General features: G+C 47.9%; 2 protein-coding genes and 1 long non-coding RNA gene across 10 annotated transcripts in view; 2 read left to right on the forward strand and 1 right to left on the reverse strand.

Moving 5' to 3' along the window:
* Nucleotides 1-6,281, forward strand: part of Ptpn9 (protein tyrosine phosphatase non-receptor type 9) — a 70,533-nt gene extending 64,252 nt beyond the window's left edge. For both annotated transcript variants that reach the window (XM_085844654.1, XM_021171943.3), the window contains 3 exons: nt 855-1,005; nt 3,452-3,659; nt 4,526-6,281. In XM_085844654.1, the coding sequence (XP_085700780.1) occupies nt 855-1,005; nt 3,452-3,659; nt 4,526-4,740 (574 nt within the window). In that variant the 3' untranslated portion in view covers nt 4,741-6,281. The remainder of the gene's footprint in view (nt 1-854; nt 1,006-3,451; nt 3,660-4,525) is intronic.
* On the reverse strand, nt 41-16,410 carry LOC110301479 (uncharacterized). The gene is made up of 2 exons (XR_015048959.1): nt 15,934-16,410; nt 41-280 (listed from the first exon to the last, which is right to left on the reverse strand). It is a non-coding gene; the product is annotated as an uncharacterized LOC110301479 (long non-coding RNA).
* Nucleotides 16,375-21,757, forward strand: part of Sin3a (SIN3 transcription regulator family member A) — a 57,754-nt gene continuing 52,371 nt past the window's right edge. For 2 of the 7 annotated variants that reach the window (XM_021171723.3, XM_029481678.2), the window contains exon 1: nt 20,474-20,740. The gene's annotated coding sequence lies outside the window, so the exon portion shown is untranslated. Of the gene's footprint in view, nt 16,392-16,449; nt 16,545-20,468; nt 20,741-21,757 lie in introns of those variants that run through there. The other 5 variants (XM_029481676.2, XM_029481680.2, XM_029481675.2 and 2 more) reach the window with 5 other exon arrangements.

A 21,757-nucleotide genomic window follows, 5' to 3' on the forward strand; every position in this document is an offset into this window, starting at 1 on the left:
ACATCTATAGTTAACATGGTAGGACACGGTGGAGACACTGTTAGCCTTGCAGAAAGATATTTAATCCGTAACTGTAGGGACCCAGGGCTAGTGCGCTAAGGCCTATCCTGGGGTTCTGGCCTTATTCACTAAAGGACGTGCTGGGAAATGCCAGCAGCACACCTTGAAGCTGCCTCTTGTCTACAGAGGAAAGGTGGCTTCCTGGCCACTGCATTACCAGTTCCCTTTGCTCTCCATTTCCTTCTTCTTTTGATGGTTCTCTGTTCATTAATATCTCTACCTGTAAGGGAACAGAAAGAAGATGGTTGAAACATAAGGCAGGAAGTTCTGAATAAAGGATTGTTTTTGAAATTTGGCAATTCTGCCAAATGTAAGGAATTTCATAGTTTATTAGTTTCATCATTAATTATAACCTTTTTCAGATAGGGAAGAAAAGTGATGCTCGCTCAGTTCCGTCCTCAGGGTGTTGTCAACAGCCACCTGTAGTTGGAAGAATTGTCTTCCCCACTCCTGTGTCAGCCAAGGGCCCTTCTTGGGAAAGAAACTGAGCAGTGGCCAAGGTCTAGGCCTCAGTGTGGTTTTGCTACTATATGTAGGAAATACAACCAAGTATCAGGAAGGAGACAGATGATACAGTGAATGTACAATGCATGTCTGCTAAATGTATACATGTAAGAATGTTAGCTGTTTTAACACCTGTTTAGAATGAAGAGAGGTCATTTTTCTGCCAAGTTAAGCCTTCTCTCTTCAACTAGCTGTAAGCTGCTTCCCACCACAACTGCTGAGCTCCTAGACAGCAATGTGATCTGCACTGCTTCTGAAGTATAGCACTAACTTGCTCTGTATGTCTTCAGCTTTGAGGAAGGCGGCAGGAGAAAATGTGGCCAGTACTGGCCTTTAGAAAAAGACTCTCGGATCCGATTTGGCTTCCTCACGGTGACCAATCTAGGAGTGGAAAACATGAACCATTATAAGAAAACAACTCTAGAAATTCACAACACAGAGGTAAATGCAGGTTTCTATTTTCTCTTTTGAAATTAGAGAAGCTCCTTTAAGAGATTCTCATTGAGGGTAGTGATGCACACCTTTTAATCTCAGCACTCAGCAAGAAGAGGTGGATATCTGTGAGGTCAAGGTCGGCCTGGTATGTGTATGGAGTTCCAGCCCATGCAGGGCCACATAGTGAGTTCCTTGTCTCAATAAAACAAACACACAAAAAAAGAAAATGTCTAGAGGGAATAGGCAGGACTTTAGGGAGGTAATAAACAGATGCTCAACTGAGAAGCCAGTTATGTAGTACCCACCTTTAATCCCAGCACTTCAGACAGAGGCAAGTTGATATCTATAAGTTCAAAGACAGCTTGGTCTACATAATAAACTCCAAATAGAGATACCTCCCTTTCAAAAAACCCCTTTCAAAAAACAAACAAACAAACCCCTCAACTCAGAACTAATGAAGTTGTCACCTCAATATAAGAGTGGCATTAAGAGGCTGGAGAAATGGCTTAGTGGTTAAGAGCACTGACTGCTCTTCAGTAGATCCTGAGTTCAAATCCCAGCAGCCACATGGTGGCTCCTCACAACCATGTATAATGGGATCTGATGGCCTCTTCTGGGTGTGTCTGAAGACAGCTACAGTGTACTCACATACATAAAATAAATAAATAACTCTTTTTTATTTTAAAAGAGTGGCATTAAAGAGAAATAAAAAATTTCAACATTGGGAATCTGGATGCTAAGCCATGCTTCTTATCCTTCTGCAGAGGAGGCTGAGGCAGGATTACAAGGTGGAAAATAGCTTGGACTACACAGTATGGATCTTGTCTCAGAAAAACTACATTGAGGGACTGGAGAGATGATGGTTCAGCTGTTAGAGTACTTGGTACTCAATCATGAGGATGAGAGTTCAGACTGCATCCAGCTGGGGGGTCCCATTCATGCCTGTCATCAGATCTAATGGAGGTAGAGGCAAGAGACTTACTAGGTGTCTTAGTCAGGGTTTCTATTCCTGCACAAACATCATGACCAAGAAGCAAGTTGGGGAGGAAAGGGTTTACTCAGCTTACACTTCCATACTGCTGTTCATCACCAAAGGAAGTCAGGACTGAAATTCAGACAGGTCAGGGAGCAGGAGCTGATGCAGAGGCCATGGAGGGATGTTCTTTACTGGCTTGCCTCCCCTGGCTTGCTCAGCCTACTCTCTTATAGAACCCAAGACTACCAGCCCAGGGATGGTCCCACCCACAAGGGGCCTTTCCCCCTTGATCACTAATTGAGAAAATGCCTTACAGTTGGATCTCATGGAGGCATTTCCTCAACTGAAGCTCCTTTCTCTGTGATAACTCCAGCTGTGTCAAGTTGACACACAAAACCAGCCAGTACACTAGGCTTTCTGGTTATGGCCTAGTTGAGGATACCTGGCTCCAAGCTCAGGGAGAGACCCTGCTTCCGAAGAGTAGGCAGCATGTGTTAGAGAGGACACCTGATGTCCTTCTCTGGCCTGTCTGTGTACAAGTGCATGTGCACTCCTAACACAGATGCCTAGGCACTTACAAATTAACTAAGTCAATAAGTAAATAAATACGGTACTGTTTTATTTTGAGACAGTGTCTCTCAGTATGTAGCCTTGGCTGACCTGGATCTCATGATATAGGTAGACTAGGCTGGGCTCAAATGCATAGAGATCCATCTGCCCACCACTACTTCCTGAATTTTGTGGTATAGAGTTGTACTCCATGATGCCTGGCAATAAATTTTTCTAAGGAAGGTTTTGTTTGTTTGTTTTTTGTTTTTTTTCGAGACAGGGTTTCTCTGTGTAGCCCTGGCTGTCCTCAAACTCAGAAATCTGCCTGCCTCTGCCTCCCGAGTGCTGGGATTAAAGGCGCGCGCGCCACCACGCCTGGCTGATTTTTTTTTTTTAATATTATAACTTTATTATAACATTTTTCCTTTCCTTTTTTTTTCTCTCCAAACCCTATCTGCTCTTTCAAATGTATAATCTCTATTTTTACTAATTGTTATTGCATGTATTTACATATTTTCACATACATATGTATACATACATATATATATTTGTAAATATAATCTGTTGTATCCATATAATTGCTTGTATTATGTTCTAGAGCTGACTGTTTGGACTGGACAATTAGTTGGTGTGTCCTTTCCTGTGGAGGACCACTTCTGGCTCATTTTTTGTCTTGTTTTTAATATTAAAATAATACAACAATAATAACTTGTTACTAGCAATAATAAACAAGAAATATGGATCCTACAATATAGCAATTTGCCTTCCCAAACATATAGCCATTCCTTTGGGTTTGAAGTAGAAAATCAATTGTGAGGAAAGTTGACAGCAGAAGACAGGATCTTCTAAAGTCTTAAGAATCTGGAAAGCCAAGGGTAGACAGAACAGACAGGAATGACATTAACTCTTGCTTCTTTTTCATGTAAGGAGCGGCAGAAACGCCAGGTTACCCACTTCCAGTTCCTAAGCTGGCCAGATTATGGTGTCCCTTCCTCAGCTGCTTCCCTCATTGACTTCCTGAGAGTGGTCAGAAACCAGCAGAGTATGGCTGTAGGCAACCTGGGAGCTCGCTCCAAAGGGCAGTTCCCTGAGCCACCCATTGTGGTCCACTGCAGTGCTGGCATCGGCAGGACAGGTACTGTGCCTCTTAGACTGGTGATGTGCCCAGAGGCGGTAGGGGTAGGGGGGAGGAGCTAAATGCTTAGGGCATGTCTGTGATTAGAGGAAAAACTCACTCATCCTCTTGGTGGCAAACTGCTATGATAATCACTTTTTAAGGTCCTTTTGTATTCCTTATGCTAGAGATGCTGCTTGCCAAAATGTATGCTTTATAAACCAAGTTCTTGGGGTTGTTAATCATCATGGTCTTCTTTTGACCTTGTGAACTCTGTCATCAACATGATTGTGGTCCCCAGAGAGGCTTCTTCTCCCGGTGCTGGTCTTGTCCCCCGACCCCCGTTGTTGTGTGTGTTTATGAGACCAGGTCTTATTATAAAATCCAATCTGACCTGGAATTCTCAGCAATCTTATTTTGGCCTCCCAAATAATGGGATTATCAGTTTGCGCTATCTTGCTTGGCTTCTGTGTTCTTCATTATGTGTGCTATATGAGCTGCTGGCTTTACTAGTTCAGAGGTCCCTTTGGGAGAATAATCAGGAGAACTGTATTTGTGTTAGACCTCTAGAGAGCTATAAGCTATGGAAATTGGGTGTAGAAGTACAGCTGCACTGTCTGGTATTGAAGAAGCAGGATGTTCTTCCTCGTGTCACCTGCCTACTTATCCTTCTGTTACTCTCGTGTATGCCCGGAGAGACAGGAGACCCTCATTTGTCTGGCCTTTAGCATGCCCGTTGATACTCCTTAGAAGTCTCTTTAGGCTTAAGTCCTCCTGCCATTAGACCCGGTGCCTTTGAATTCTTGTACCCAGCCTTGCATGGTGATTTGGTAAAAGGAAGAAGATAGGAGAGGTACACTCATATGATCATTTCCTTCCTTCTTCAGGTACCTTCTGCTCACTGGACATCTGCCTGGCACAGCTGGAGGAGCTTGGCACCCTTAATGTGTTCCAGACAGTGTCACGCATGAGGACCCAGAGGGCCTTCAGTATCCAGACCCCTGAGCAGTACTACTTTTGCTACAAGGCCATTCTGGAGTTTGCAGAGAGGGAAGGCATGGTTCCCTCTGGTCACAGCCTGTTGGCCATGGACGGCCAATAACTGCTGAAGTTTCCAGCCTTCCTTTAACTACCCTGGACACTGCTGAGCCTATAGGTTGCCATCAGTTATGCTGAAGCCATGGATCAACCTCTTTCCTGTGTCTCCCAGCACACATGTGCACGCAAGGCAGCCTTTCCCTTTGGCTAGATAAATGTGGTGAACTTGCCACTAGAAAGGGCCAGCAGCAATGTGTTCTTCATTCCTAGCACCTGCTATCGAACTGTGCCTTATCAAAACCAAATTGTGGCTATTGATTTTTGCCAGGGTCCCTGAGGTAAGTGGGGAAGGACCCCTCCCCCAACCCCCATCTCCTAATTCCTCTGGACATCTCCTCCTTCCCTTTGCTATGATTTGACAGGGAGGTCTGGTGAGCATTCACCTTCCTACCCAGAAAGCTTGACCAAGTTACATATTCTAGAGAATGTCCCGAGTGCCAAGCACGTTTATACATAGGGCGTGTATTCCAATCTTTTCTGTCATTCTGTGTGTGTGCGTGTACGTATGTGCACTTACGTGTATGGATCCATATGTATGTGTGTACATAATATATACTCTATGTGATAATTATGGCCGTATACTATAAATACATATACACACAGATACTCTTTGTAGAAGTCTCTGGGGCTTTATGTTGCAGTTCAGCATTCCTTGCTTCTTGGACCCTGCTGATTATTCTGGACTGGCTGGGGTTAGGGATCATGGCTCATGTTGTCAGACAGCAGAGTGATAGAAGAAAACACATACTTTTTTTCCTGGGCCACAGGTCTTCTTCCTTAATGAAAAATTTCCCTCTGGACTCTATGCTTGTTGGAGCCAAAAATACTGACTTATGGTAACACTGGTTCAATTTAGCATGGGTGTCTTTCATCTAACAAATTCTCTGTTTTCTTTGCTGATTTGGGGAACAGACCTCCACTGTGATTCCAGACTCTGTCTTATGACCCCGTCGATGGGGACCAAGGCTAGAAATAAATTTACAGAGCTGCCAGAGTCCAAAGTAATCGGTACGAAGTTTTAAAAGGAATAAAGGAGAGCCCAGAGTAAACAAGAGGAACCTACCATGAAATTCCCTTCTTGGGAGGACAAACTGGGGCCTCTTTTTCTTGTGTTGGAAGACACCTTTCTTTATGCAACTCTTCCTTGTCTACTGAATGCCCAGCTCTCCCTGCCTGCTAGCCTGCCAGATCCTAGACCGCAAACTGGATGGGTCTATGTCTTTATAAAGCATAATCCCTTTGGCTGGATGAGGTCGTTCCTTGTAATCACTGGTCCACTGCCCGTACAACTTGTTCCTGTCTTTTCCCAGTCTGATTCGCCAGGAATGGAATCAAGAGTTCCCAACACTGTGTTCCCACAAAACCCTACAGAACCCCTAACTCTTCCCTTACTCCACAAGATGAGGTTGGCAGCTGGTCAGAGCTCAATAATTTTATACTGTAATAAGATCTTTGAATGTGTATATTCTTATTTTTTACAATCATTTCATTTTGTATTTAACATCAATGGACTGAGTCAGATTCAGTAAATAATTGTAATGTTCATATTCAATATCTTATAGTGGTACAATTTTGTATTTACCTATAAATATACCAACATGATTAAACCCTTTTAGTTTCATCAATTTAACAGTCTGGGGTCGGGAAGGTGAGGAGGGAGTCCAGGAGTTGGTTCTGGACAGATGGGGAGGCATGGGGTGGAGGAGATCCACAACTTACAGTATCTGAGACTTAAGTTCTGAGTGGCGCCTGTTTGTGCACTGTGTAGGCTGTGACAGGCTGAGTGCTAGGTGCTTCGTCTCTTATGTCACTTCATTGAAACTGCACAGTTCTAATGAATATCCTCTGTCCTTTCTATTACATCTGCCTCCCAATTCTCAGTGCTGAAATTACAGACATGTGCCCCCACACTGGGCATCTTTCACCTAATTCTGTATAAACGAGAAAGGTGAGGTCCAGGGGAAACACAGTAATTTGTCCTACTGTAACCCAAGTTAATCTGCTTATCAAGTCTGCAGACTCTCAGCAGCATCAGAAATGGAATGGTGCTTTGGAGACTCTTAGGGCTTTTCTTGTTGTTGCTGCTATTCTCCTTTTAGAGTACAGTTGGTTTTGAAATCCTAGGATGGTTCATGGGTTTTTTTTTTTTTTTTTTATGTTTTGTTTGTTTGTTTGCTTGAGACAGGACCTTACTACATAGCCTAGGCTGTCCTTGTACTCACAGCCATTCTATCTCAGTCTCCCAGGGGCTGCTTCTCCCAGCTTAGGTAAACTAACATTGAGCCCTGTAGTAGACTACCACAGGATTGGTGACATTCTCCCAAAAGGAAATCTCATGTTCCAGCCTCAGGTTTGCATAGTTCCAGAGGGTTTATGCTTCTAGAGAAACCCCACAAATACTGTCCTGCTAGTTTTTCTATCTGAGTGGAATCAGCATTGGCCCTCAAAGGATATTCTTCACATCACATGGCTTCTACCTGTTAGCCAGTGACAAGTTGCCCCATTGGAGTGGCTTGGCCTACAATATGCAAATATTAGTATGTTGTAAATAACAGTAATAGCAAACATTTAATGGAAATTCACATTCTAGGTCCTGTTCAGAATACTCTATAAATATGAACTCATTCACTCTGAACAACTGCTCAAAACTAGGTACTGATAGAAAAAAATATTTGAAATACCAGAGAGTTAACTTGCTGTGGCTGTGGATCTATATACCAGAGAACCTAAGGATCTGTTTCCTCACTTGACAGCACATTATTCTTGATGTTCTTACCTTACCCAAAGACTAAACTGCTGGATGTACTGGAATCTCAGTATTAGAAAGGAAGAGGCAGGAGGATCAGGAGTTCAAGGCCAATGTTGGCTATATCAGTAGTAGGAGCCCAGCCTGGGCTACATGAGACACTGTCTGAAGGAAAAAAAAAATGGTAGCAGATTAAGACAGAATCTCTGAAATTTGAATCAGAGAGATTATGCTGTAATTTGAAATTAGATTACAGAAATAACTTAGGGTTGGTGAAATAGATAGGAAACAGCATTAACAATTAAAAAAAGCCTGGAAGGGGTAATTCAGGACTGTTACTTGTTCAAACATGCTGTACCTTTGCCCTGTAAATTGCTCAATTCAAAGTTGTGCACCAGTTCTTAGGTGCAAATTCCTAGGCCAACCCACTTGGTGGTTGAGTGAACACAGGATGACCCAGGCATTCATATGGTTATTTAACTCATAACTCCAGTTCTGGGCACAGCCATTGATAGCTCCTGGCCATTCAGTAAAACCAAGGGTTTTTAAAAAAAGGGTTCCATAGTTTCCCCCCAACTGCCATTATACAGTGCTATCTTTATTAGTTTAAAAATGTTTGGTGGCTTTAAGTTTTTTATTATTTATTCATTGGGTTTTCTACAGGGCTTCTCTACATAGGCCTAGCTGTCTTGGAACTTTCTCTGTGTACCAGGCTGGCTTCAAACTCATAAAAATCTGCCTGCCTCTGCCTCATAAGTGAATTAAAAGCTGGAACTAAAGGCATGAACCACCACGGTCTGGCTAAATTCTGAATTTTTTTTTTGTTTGTTTTTTGTTTTTTTGAGACAGGGTTTCTCTGTGTAGTCCTGGCTGTCCTGGAACTCACTCTGTAGACCAGGCTGGCCTCGAACTCAGAAATCCGTCTGCCTCTGCCTCTGCTCCTCCCAAGTGCTGGGATTAAAGGCGTGTGCCACTACGCCCGGCTAAATTTTTTAATTTTTAAAAACCTATTTAGTACATGTATGTACATGGGTACTTGTCTGCCTCGGTGCACTTGTGGTGGTCAGAGGATAACTTTTGGGAGTCTATTCTTGCCTTCCACCTTGTTGAGGAAGGCTGTACCATGCTGTGTATTCTAGGCAAAGCTTACTGGCTGACTTCTAGGTGATTCTCCTTTTTCTACCTCCCACATCTCCCATAGGAGTGCTGGCGTTACAGGTGCAGGTTGGCATTTTACATAGGTTCCAGGGATCAAACAGGTGGTCAGATTTCCTAGGCTAGTGTCTTTACCCATTGAGCCATCTCCCTTGCTTAATTAATTTTTTTTAAATTTTATTTTCTAAGAAATTATGAAAATCCTCCTGGCTCAGCCTTCTGAGTGCTGAGATCACAGATGCGTACAACTGTGCCTGTTATTTTTAGACTGAGTCTCACCAAGTTACCTCCATTGGTCTCAAATTTCTGGGTTCAAGTGATCCCATTGTCTGAACTTCCTATGTAGTTGGGACTAAAACAGACTTGTCACCATACCAGGATGTTTGTAGCTTTTGCCAGTGCGAGCCTACCTGTGGTTTTTGGTTTTGAAGTTGTTTGTTTGAAACAGGGTTTCTCTGTGTAGACCACGACAGCCTGGAACTCAAATCCATTTGCCTGCCTCCCAAGTGCTGGGATTAAAGGAGTGTGCAACACTCTTGGCTTGGTAATGGGCATTAAAGGTGTCTAAGGAAGAGAAGCTCAGAGTGTTCAAGATGTGAGGGTCATCACACAAGAGACATCGAATGAAGCCAAGGAAAAAGTGTTGAGTGAGTGAAGAACATTGTGGTACCATGCAGACTTCTGCTTCAGATTGGACCATCCTGCCTCCCTACACACAGGCGCGCGCGCGCGCGCGCGCGCACGCGCGCACACGCGCACACACACACACACACACACACACACACACACACATGAACAAAGGATAACCTCTCTGTTCTCTGTTCCTTCCTACAGCTAGGACATCCTGTGAAGAGATCCCCCAGCATCTTGAGTCTAGGAGAACTGTCATTGCCAGTGCCTGTTACAATGTACTAGTCAATGGCAAGAATAAGAAGATAGTGGGGATGGAGGGTGCTGGGGTGCTTGTAGCAGGTGGACTATGTAGTATCAGGATCCCAGGGAGAACTGGCTCTTGCTCGGAAAAGGTTGAGTCTCTGGGGCAGCCCCAAGGGCACGACCTGGACTTTATTATTAGAGTGCTCTGAGGGAGGTAAGCTGTGAGGCTCAGGTGGAGGCACTGGCTAGAAGGAGAGCTTTTTCTAGAATGTCTGAGGTCGTTAGTGGTTGGTTTTAACCTAGCCAACCCAACCAAGTCCTAGCTTCTTTCAGTAAAAGAGGCTACTTTTTTTTTTTTTGGTTTTTCAAGACAGGGTTTCTCTGTGTAGCCTTGGCTGTCCTGGAACTTACTCTGTAGACCAGAATGGCCTCGAACTCAGAAATTCGCCTGCCTCTGCCTCCCAAGTGCTGGGATCAAAGGCACGCACCACCACTGCCCGGCCTGCTGCTGCCTCTTAAGTGCTGGCATTATAATGTGGGCTACCAAAGGGAGGGAAATTTTTTTTAGCATTGTCTTGGGGCTGAAGAAACGTCTCAGTGGTGAAGAGCACTTCTTTCAGATAATCGGGAGTCCAGTTTCCAGCATCCGTGTTGTGGCTCAGAACCATCTATAACTTTAGTACCAGAGAACCCAATGTCCCTGGCCAAAGGGGCTACTTTTAAGCAATTATGAGTATTATGGGTCCACTGACCCTAAAGGTCTAGTTTGTTGGAATTATCAGGCCCTTCCTTAGGCTGGATCAACTCCCACTTTAGCTCCCCAATTTCCTATTTTCAAAGACTGCCCCCTTTTTTTTCTCCAGACTGTTGCTATTTCCTTAACATTCCCTCAGTTAGTTGCTACTTGGCCCCCAAGTTGGATAGAAAGTAGGTTAGGAGCCAACTATGATATTATAGATCTTTAATCCTAATACAGGAAGGCAGAGGCAGGTGGATTTCTTTGAGTTTGAGGTCAGTTTAGTTTACATAGCAAGTTCTAGGACAGGTAGGGTTACACAGAGAGACCCTGTCTCAAAAACCCAAATATAACAAAAGAGAAAGTAGAGGAAGAAAAGGAAAGAAATGACCCCCATCAGTCTTTTTGTCTTCTCTATGGCACAAGAGATATCTGAAAACTAAAGAATGAACTCAGCAAACCTCCTGGGACTCCTAATTTATGTCTTAGATTTGTCTTGGACCTGGGGTATCAGTCCACTGGCCACAGTTAGGCAGGAGTAGAAGGTATACCAGCCAGGAGGTCAGGCTTAGCCCTCAAACAGGGTTTTGCACTGTTTTGCACTTGGGATGTTGTTTAGTCTCCCTCTACTTTTACCCACAGCCTTCATAGTGCCTTCCTCCTAGTTCAGTTAAACTTGGCATTAGGCTAAGGCCTTGGAGGTCCTAGCTAACTTCAATAGAATCTCACTAGGAATGATAGGTACAGAGTGGGAGCTATGGAGCCTTCCTAACCATTTAAGGTAGTCAATATGTTCCCGATGGCTTCTGGGACTAAAGGCCCCCCAGTTTAGACTGACTGCTCTGTACCTGTAACCATACTGAAGTCTAGTGGTTTTCTAAGCCACTGCAGAGTTTTGTTTTAAAACCTTCAGGTCCATTCAGATGCAGAGCAGAGCAGAGGTCAACAGTTTCATTTTGTGGAGTCTATTCATTGCTTTCCTGACTTAAGTACATACCGTACAGGGGCTGCTGGGAAGAGGCTTGAGTGAACCCAAACTATACCTCTATCTCTTCCATAGTGGGCTTCTCATTCAGATTTTATTTGAACAGGTGAACCTGTTATTACAATTACCACTGGTCTGTAAAACAATACCAGAGAAACTGGAGGAATATACTATTCTTTTTCCTGACTTAGAATAGCAGTGACCCTGAGGGGTCAACTGGTGCTCAGTGAGGAGAAGACATTTCCAGGTACTGTAACCCCAGGCTTCAAACCCAGTAAAAAATCCCATCTTTCCAATAAGAAATAATGCAGGAGTCGGGCGTGGTGGTGCACACCTTTAATCCCAGCACTCCGAGGCAGAGGCCAAGTGGATTTCTGAGTTCAAGGCCAGCTTGGTCTACAAAGTGAGTTCCAGGACAGCCAGGGCTATACAGAGAAACGCTGTCTCGAAAAACCAAAACCAAAACAACAAAAAAAAGAAAGAATGCAGTACATGCCATTGAGGGTAGGACGTCTGCAGCAACAGGGACTTTCTTTGCATTTAAATGGCCAAGAAAGGAGTATGGTAACTTTGAGAAAGGAAGAATTCTTTTTTTTTTTTTTTAGGTATTTTCCTCATTTACATTTCCAATGCTATCCAAAAAGCCCCCAATACACCCCCCCCACTCTTCTACGCACCCACTCCCACTTTTTGGCCCTGGCGTTCCCCTGTACTGGGGCATATAAAGTTTGCATGTCCAATGGGCCTCTCTTTCCAGTGATGGCCGACTAGGCCATCTTTTGATACATATGCAGCTAGAGTCAAGAGCTCTGGGGTACTGGTTAGTTCATAATGTTGTTCCACCTATAGGGTTGCAGATCCCTTTAGCTCCTTGGGTACTTTCTCTAGCTCCTCCATTGGGGGGAGAAAGGAAGAATTCTTAACTGTATTCTAGACATATTTATTTTAAATTTTCCAGCAGTCCAGTGTAGTACAGAATCTTACTAATCAACAGATAAACAATTTGTTTAAATAATCTAGCTAGGAAGTGGTTAAACAGACTCTGATCAATAGTTTTCAGGGTTCCCCTCCTCCTAGCTCGAATCTAGGGGATAGGCAGAAGGATCAAAAGTTCAAGGTCATCTTTGCCTAGTTCTAGGCCAGCATAGGGTTTGAGAGGGCTGGTCTCAAAACCCTCCCTGCCTAGGAGTCAGGGTGAGAGCTCAGCCTCCTCCTAGATAGTGCTGAGCTGGGGGTGGTAATCAGCTCTGACAGCAGTCACGAATAAAAGCCCTAACTGAATCTTAAGGCAAGAAGAACACAAGCAAAGGGGGCTCAAAGTCCATAAGGTAACTAGCAAGATCCTGCTTCAAAGTTTTGTAAAAGTTAAAAAGAGCTAAGCACAATGTTCATATTTGCATTACTACTACTGGGGACTCAGGAGCCTGGGAAAGATCATCATGAACACCTGGCCAGCCTGGTGTATGTGAAACCCTGTCCAAACCAAACCAAACCAGACCAGACCAGATCAAACCAAACCAGACCAGACCAGGCCAAACCAAACCAAACCAGTTTTTGCCACACAAAATGAAGACCTGAGTTTGACTTCCAGCACCCATAGAAGTCGATATGGGTGGCAGATGCTTACCTCCAGCAATGGGAAAGAGAAGATGGGCCAGAGACATTGTCCCGTGAGTGAGTGCCTTTTTGTGAATGAGGGTGTGCATATCTCATGTCCATGAAATAGACCGAAGGTTCTGGGGTGACAGTTTCAAGTACATGTGAGTTAAAGACTGGTGTCTCTGTGTGGCTGGTAGACAAATCCTGTTTCATTGAGTATACTTTTTCTAGAACTACCTGATGACAAACTGCTGTTAGAATTAGGTTAGGTAAGGTGTGTGCTTCAAGAAGGAAGGCTCAGTATTTTCTCCAAAGTCTTCGACTTGGATTGTAGCCTGAGTGTATGAAGAAGCAGCATATGGGAGATGGAACAATTTCAGGACTTGGATTTAGTTAAACGTAGCTTGGCTACTTCCATGTACTTGGCCCCTCCACGGTCTGTGGCCTCAGACTTGCAGGGTATTTCACACACAGGCAGGTTGTTTTCCCAAGGAGAATGCTCACCCAGATCCATTCAACTGTACTTTCACTAGTGGGACAGTAAGAAATGTTGAGTGTCCATATAACACTGAGTCAGAAACAGTTACTGGGTTCCCCCTGGTGCCCCTTGACTGCACTGAATATGGAGGCCCCAAAGTCAAATTAGGTATAGTCGTTGTCCTTAAGATCTCAATCTAGCCGGGCGTGGTGGCACACGCCTTTAATCCCAGCACTCGGGAGGCAGAGGCAGGCGGATTTCTGAGTTCGAGGCCAGCCTGGTCTACAAAGTGAGTGCCAGGACAGCCAGGGCTACACAGAGAAACCCTGTCTTGAAAAACCAAAAAAAAAAAAAAAAAAAAAAAAAGATCTCAATCTAAAGAGTGTTCAGAAAAGTCTAAGAATCAGCCATATCTTTCTCCATAATAGAGTGGAGACATAGCTCAGTGGGTAAGAACTCTTGTTGCTCAAGCATGAGGACCCAAATTAAACTCTCCAGCTCCCACATAAAAAGACCAGTATGGTTTTTTACATACATGCCTGTAACCCAAGAGCTGGAGAGGAGCAGATGGGGAGGCAAGAGGATCAATGGAACTTGCTGACCAACAGCCTAGCTCCAGATTCAGGAAAGACCTTCTCTCAAGGGAACAAGGCAGGGGTTGGTATCAGGACACTTAACATCCTTCAACTATGCATTGGTGCACACAATACTCTATGGTACACATATGCATGTATGTGCATTCATGCTCATATGTGCACTCACAAAATAAGTAACTATAATAAGCATGTGCCGCTTGCTGTCTGGGATAAAGGTCAAATGCCTAGGCTTCTGGCCTTCACTGAGATTCAGAAACTTTAGAAGGTAATAATTGTATTGGTCTCAAAACAGGGAAAGAGGTATTATCCTTAGAGAAGGCTGAGCCACAGGTGAGGGTGGACTAAATGGGAGCCAACATAAATGGGGCTCAGCATTTCTGACTAGTACCACTGTGCCTCACCTCATTAACGCAGTATCTATTTATGCCTTCAGCTAAAAGTTGATCCTCATTCTAGAGAGGATGAACACTGACTTTCATGGCTCTGTCAGGCCTCACACTGAACCACTGTCCTCATCACCTGGCCTTTCCCACTACACAGTTCTTTCCAGCTACCACAGACATTCTAGCTCCTGTATACCAGGTGGAATTCCATTGCCCTTCCTAAGTCTGTACTTCTCACCTGTCCTGACTCCCTCAGTGACAGCTTTTCACATGACTCCAGTCAGGGAAGGATCCTAACACTATCTTTAAGGACCCCCTTCTCTGTATACCCATGTTCTCCCTAATTTTTCTGGGAACTGAAGCCCTGAACTAGGAAGAGATTTACCTGAGCACAATACTGGCTATGCCAACCCTCTTTCATCTAGTAACCACAGAAGGCCACTGGCTACCTCTTCTGTTATCTACACTGCCTCCTCTTCCTTGGGATTATTCTCAAGTAGACTCTCTTTAAACGAGATGAGATCCACTCTGTAGCCTAGGCTGGCTTTGGACTCAAGGTCTTATTCCCTTTGCCTCCCAAATGATGAGATGACAGGCATTTATTTATCACCATATAAAGCATTGTAAAATTCTTATAAATAACTAGGTTGTTGGCATAGTCATCCAGCTGCCAGAAAGTCCTTTCCTGTTCATATCCTACCTGATACCCAAGCTAACTCCCTTTCTTCAATGACCTCCAAAGCAAGTGGTTCTTGGGGGCTGGGCTGTAACTAAATGGGAAGAGTGCTTGCCTAGCATGTATGAAGTACTGGGTCTGATTTCCAGAACCACATAAAGCTGATATGGTCGTGCACAGCTAGAATCCAAGTACTTGGGGAGGTTGAAGCAGGAGAAATGCCATCTGCTATGAGTTTGAGATCAGTCTGGGCTACATGACATCCTGTCTCCAAAACAAAACAAGCAAAAGGACAGAACAACAACAACAAAACAGTTTCTTGCTCAAACCATGTGCTTTCTGCTCAGCTCTTTTGAACAAATATGTTACTGATAAATAGCAAATGAGGCAGTTAAGAGCTTCATCTGGGGGCTGCTCAAAGTGAGGAGACTTTTCTGGACTAGGTGATGAATAGGGGGAAAATTTGCCATTGCTTTCCCCAATCTATCCCCCAATCCAAGATGCACCTTTGTTGCCCGAAAACTCACCAGTCCAACAGCCTCTGTGCCTCCTATGTGTGTGTGGCACTCTTTGTTCAGACTGCTAGCTAAACGGAATTACTCATGTTGAAATGACTGTGGATCTACTTGTACAGAGAGAGAGAGAGAGAGAGAGAGAGAGAGAGAGAGAGAGAGAATGGGGGGAAGAGAGGGAGAGAGACAGACAGACACAGGGTGGGGAAAGGCTTTGCCTTACTTCCTGCAGCAAGCATCTGAATGTTTGGAGGATATTGTGAAAATTCCAGCCAGTTTAAAATTGCACTAGATAGTAGACAGAGTGAAATACCTGATTCACACCCCATAGCGGCTCAGACAAGTGCCAGTTTTCCAGGTTTTCGGAATCATGGCTGAAAGGCACCTAACAATGTAGACTGGACACACGTTTAACAGCCAGGAAAGTCTAGACGTTGCAGCCAATCGCTACTTACCTCTAATCCAACCAAATGCTAACCAGGCCGGACTCTGTTTAGCTTCTGAGATATGATGCGTCCAAGTGGTAGGGTCACAGACTGTTACAGGTTTCTCCAGACCCAGCTCCAAATGGGTTGTGCATGTGTGAAGGAAACCGGGGCCCTGTAGTTAAGATGCACCTTCTTTAGCTTCCACCCTGCGGAACTCCAAATCCCAAAGGCCTAAGTCCGAAGTCCTCGAAAAACTCCAAGTGGCGGTGTGAGAGATGTAAGAGCCTCTGCTTTGGAGGCGACTCTTACTCGTGGATAGTTTAATTATTTATTTTTATTTCGGTGGAGGCAAGGGGCGATCAATGAAGGGGAAGGGGCGGGGAGAGAGAGGAGGCGGACTCAGTGGGACTGACGTTTACGCAGGAAAGCCAATAGATACTGGGGGGCGTTCCCTCTCATTCAGGACTCCTCGCCTGGTTCCGGAGGTATGTTAAACAGCTGCTTTTAATTTGGTCTCCCCAATTTCGGTATTTTGGGGGTCTAGTTCTTTGGCCGCTTGCTTTGGCTGCACAAAGTCTGTGTGGGTGCTGCAGTCCCCAAGACAGAGATACGGGGAGGCTCGGAGTCCCGCGGTTGAGGTAGGCTAGGGGCAGGCCAGGAAGGAGTGCGCTTGGCGCCGCCCGCTCGTAGTGTGTTTCCAAGCCGGGCTGGAGCGGTGGGGAGGGGGCTGGCCCGGCCTGGGTCGCCCTCGCGCCGGCCGCGCCGCCCAATTTATTTTACCAAGCAGTCGGTTTCGATAGGTTTAAGAAGCTCATTGGGGAATGGGCCAGCAGAAGACCAACTGCTCTTGTAAATGCTTTAAAAATATTTTTAAAAATAATTATAAAGAAGAAAAAGAGGGAAGAGGGCCCTGGTTGCGGCGAGCGGCCTCGGCAGGGGGCGGCAGCCGCAGCCTGGCCAGTCGGGCCCACCGAGCTCACGGTGTCCGGAGTTGGTCGACCGCTGGAGTTTAAGAGCAAGCCGGGCCCCGCGGTCTTTCTCCGCTAACCACGCTGGGCGAGTGCAGCGGCCGCCCTGAGCGTTTGTTTCTGCCGGCAAACTTGGAAGGGTCGTGGGCGCGCTCTGGGGAGGCGCGGGCACCGTGGGCCCGCGGTTGTTAAGGACTCTGGGGGCGGGGGCAATGGCTGTATTTGCCGGAGGAGACTGGGGGCGGGAGAGGTTCCAGCCACTAGCCTGGGAGCCGTCGGTGTGTCCGAACACGGCAATTTAGCAAGTATTCGGCGCTAGAACCGGCTAGGCTGCGATCCGGCGTGGAGCGCTTGCTGAGTATAGAAAAGCTCTAGGAACTCGGAGGATTCAATTCGCGGCCCCAGCTGATCCCCTCGCAAACATGGAGCTGCCTCCTTCCCCGCCCACCTCACGGCCCCGGCGGCTGCTCCCCCTCCCTGAGTAGTGTGTGTGCTGCCGGGGCTCCCTCTTCCGCGAGGTGCCGCTGCGTGCCACAGTGCCGCGTACGGGGTGGGGGCAGCCTTGTGCGCGCGCACGCTCACGATGGGGTGGCCTGAAAGGGGCAGTGAAGGTCGGAAACTGGGAAAACAGACTCCACGCTTGGAATAGGGAAAAGGAAATGCATCAGCGGGCGGGGAGGGGCGCGCCTGTCAGCCGGATGGCGGCTGCGGGCCGAGAGGCGGGGCTCCGGAGCAAACTGCGTGCAGTGGCGGTGCAGGCGGGGAGGGCAGGCGCAGGGCCAGTCCTCGAAATGCGCGGCCATCTCTGCCTCCATCGCCTGGCCAAGACTGTTTACTATCTCCTGCGGGGAGCTTGTGCAACCGGCCTGGAGGGGACCCGGGAGGGGCGGGGACATTTCCTCTTCCACCCACTTCGGGCTCTCCAGAGGCTCCGCCTTCTCTTGTCTTTCACTGGTTGGATTCGAGTCCCTCTTTCCCTTCTCGTGTATACATTGGATGATATTCTCTAGAGCTCCGCCTATCGGGAGGTTGGACTGGAGTTTAAGTTGCTAAATTTTTTTTTCTTCGAAGGGCGGAGGGAGGATTCCTGGGGCTTACGTGAGGTACAAGCCCCCGCCCCTGTTTCTGATTGGCGAATTGGATAGGCCTTCCCCTTCTGGGACAAGCTAGGAGGAGACGTTCTCCTGCTCCCTGCCCCCGCTTTCTCGTGAGCGCGCTCAGCACATGGTTGAGGCCCTTCTAGCTCCCTACAACTTCCCTCCCGCCCGGAAGTCTCAGGCTCCGCGCCCTTAGTTAGGGGGGCGGGGAAAGCCTTGGAGGCACACAAAGATTCTTCCGAGTCTAGGGATCGGCTAGCCCTCGAGGTGAAGCCCGACAATTGCGCTGTTACTCCAGAAAGCATTGCTCCAGGGCTGCTGCTGGAGGGAAGGGAATGAGTTCTACCCTCCAGCCCGATCAACTTTTGCTGTTTTTCTCCGTGCCCCTTGACTTCCTTAAATTTAAGTTTGAGAAAGCTTGGATATTGGCCGCATCCTTAATTCCTTGGGCAAGGAAATCGTGATCTGTAGTCGGCGGAATCTAAGATTATGACAACCTAGTGATGGAACCTTAGGCAAGATCTACGCTACCTCGGTCCCTGCAGTCAAGGGGAGTCCGTGAGGCTCATTTCTAGCAAGGATTCGGGGGTTTGTTGATACCGTGGTGGGAGTGCTGTATGGTAGATACCCAGCCTGGTGGGTAAGGCAGTTCAGTTAAGGATAGGCATCTGTCAGTTTTGGAGTGCTACTTCAGCCTGGAACGGTTTGGCTAGTTTTTCTTATTTTAGAGCACTGTCCTGGAACAGGGCTTGGCTTGGCTACCGGTGTGGCTGCTCCCACCTGTCGGCCACTCTTGGAGTTCACAACTCTTTACTATGGCCTCACGCCATGAAACCATCCTAGGAGTTAGACCCACCTGTTGCCAACACTTGTTTATGGCAGTCTCCGCAGGATTCACAGGAGGACAGTCTTGGATTTACGAAATGGTTCCCCGGTGTCGTATCTCTTGGGGACACTGGACCCTAGGGAGGTTCCCTCTCCCCCTCTGCTCTCGAATGCAGGGAGACGAATCCCACCTAACCTCTCATGGCACAGCGAAAGCCTCCCCAAAGCAAGGTCGGCATCGGGCCCAGGCCTTACTAGTGAGTAAATAAAAGAACTAGGTATTTCAAACCACTTTTTATGTTCAGGCATTGTTACTTACCCAGAAGGCTTAGAGACCGCCATTAACTCACTCTGCTAAGGAGGAATGCCCCCCCCCTTTTTTTTTGAAGGGCTGGCCTTAGGGTTCCTAAATTCAGACACTGTTCCTGCCCTATCGCGAATAGTTGCGATTACAGCCCTTCTTGAACAGTCATTCTTAAGACCATATCTTTCACACAATCTGGAATTTTTACTGATTCTCAACCTAAGTGCACACTCAAGGTTTATTTATGCAGTGGTCTGTATGAGGTTTTCAGCCTCTCTTCCTACAGTTTAAAATGTCCCTGGATCTACCCGACCAATAGAGTATACATTTTCCCCTCATGCTCCGCCTTCCGGAGGCTTGCCCAGGCGGTGACATTTAAAGGCCTCCGCTGGGTTATCTCCGCCCCCTGAGGGCTGCAGATTCTGGTTGTCCCAGTGTCACAGTATGCAGTCAGCCCTAGTGACCAGCTAGTAATATCTGGGCTTTTGGATCAGATTAGGGCTCCAGACCTTAATTTTGGAGTCGGCTTGCTGAAAGTAGCTGTTGAGTGCTCCAGATGGCTGTGTTTAGAAGACCGTGAAAGTGTAAAAATAAGTGGGTAGGAAGGACAAGGCTTTCTGTCATTGTTTTGGTTAATCCTCCACGGCGGGTAATACTACTGCCTTTTCCTTTTCAAATCTCAAAGCCTCGGGTTTCGACCGCTGAGCTGCCCGCCATCTCCGGTCCCGGCCTTGGAACGCTGAGGTTCAGACTCCAGTGTAAACATTCCACAAAAGGACTGCTAAGGTTCAGCATCCTCGCGCAGGGCGGAATGGTCTCCTTCCTGGACCGGCGCCGTGTCCAATGGCGGCTCCTACCGGCGCCAAGATGGTCCAATCAGATCGTTGGGGGCGGGGCCTGGCCCAGCAGTGTAGTAGGTGGAGTCGGCCTCACTTAAGGACATTTTTACCCCACATTGGTTACTTACCTTCCAGGGGCTATGAGAGAAGCAAAGGTAGTCTTCCAATGCGGGGACCGGCGGAGGCGGGAGCCGATTTGTTAGGCCTGTGGCTGGGGCGGTGTGGGGAGGGATATGTTGGACTCTCCAATGAGATGTGAAGAGGTACTCCTCTTCCTCCAATAGTATTGGAGCCTGGAGGAGGGATTCGGCAATCAGTCTCCAATAGGCGGGGTTGAGTTAGGGACTCTCCCCGCCAATAGGGGCGTGGAGAAGGTGAGCGGCTCGCTCTCCCCTCCCAGCGAGGGAAGAGGGCGGGAGTAGGTCTTTGCGGCACAATGATTGGCTAAACCATTGACGGATGGGTAATATATCCCGTGGCGGAGCGAGGTTAAGCCTTCCCTCGGCGGGGCGGGCCGGGAGAGTGGGCGGGATTTCCCGGGTAACAGAGAAGCGGCCGCGGCGGTAGAGGCGGCAGAGACGGTTTCTCCATCTTCCCCCCTCCCCTTCCCCCCTTAGAGTTTCCCTCCCTCCCTCCCTCCTTCCCAGTCTGGGCACCCAGGCCTGTGACCGCTTCGTGGGCGCAAAGGAGGTTGCCAGTCCGCTCTTGCGGGCCTGTGCCCGCGCCGTTCCGGGGCCTCCGTGCTGGGTGCGAGGCTCACGCCGGGAGCGACGCGCAGGCTGAGTGGCTGGAGCTTTTGCGGTGAGAGCACGCCGCACCGCGGTCCGCCCAGCAGCTGGGTGGCGGGTAACCCGGGACTGGAGGGCGTGTGTTTTTCGGGGGGGCTGACCTCGGCTTCCCGTGCGTGGCTGTGGGGGGCGGAGCGGAGCCGCACTCAGTGCGGGAGGGGGAGGAGAGCGTAGTCCCGGTGCGCACGGAGGGGCGGGTCCTAGTCCCGCCGATCAGAGGCGGGGCCGGCGCGCGTGCGGTGGTGGAGAAAGGGGCGGGACAGGCTCGCGCTAAAGGCCCGCGGCTGTGGCCCCGCCTCTTTTCCCTTATGGGCGGGACCACTGGCTGTACTGCTTTGGGTCCGCGGGGCATGCGGGACGGGAAGAGGGTCCTGGCGTGTGGCTTTCAGGGCGCGGTGGCGAGGGGGCGTGAAGCCTGTGTTCCCCCGCCTTAGCGGGATCCGGTTGGCCGGAAGGCGCGTCCGGGGCTGTGATGCCACGCCCCTCCCGCCCCGCCCCCGCCGGGATTTCCGCCTCTTTAGCAGTGAAGAGGAGCTGGGGAAAGCCCGCTGTGGCGCCTGGCGGGGGGTCAGGGCTCCGTGTCTGCTCCGCCCAGCATCCCCGTGGGTGGGAGGGCCCCTTGTAGACTGGGAACGGTGGAGGTGTCCGGACTTTATGGTGTGGCTTCTCCATCCATTCTGCTTGGGGCATCGTGGCCCGTAGCTGTAGTCTTTTACTTTGCTTCACGCACCGTGGATGGCGCCTTAACAGCTAGGGAGAGTAGAAGCGTGGTCAGCTGCTCTTCTTCGTTGTAATTATTGGGACGAGATACTCAGCGTCCTCTCTGGAGTGTCTGCGGTGGGGTGCGGCTGGTGCTGTGCCCTTGCTTCCCCGACAGTGGCCGGTGGGGGAGGGGCAGAGTGATCAGGGACTGGAATTGTGTAGGGCGCCAACCTTCCCTGGAGTTCCCTTGATGTTCAGCTACTGCGCCTTTACGGGGCTGAGCTTCGCACCCATGGGGTGGTGGGTTGATAGCTAAAGATTGCTACCA

This window comes from Mus caroli, unplaced genomic scaffold (assembly GCF_978045245.1).
Source record: "Mus caroli unplaced genomic scaffold, Mus_caroli_1 scaffold_11, whole genome shotgun sequence".
NCBI lineage: Eukaryota > Metazoa > Chordata > Mammalia > Rodentia > Muridae > Mus > Mus caroli.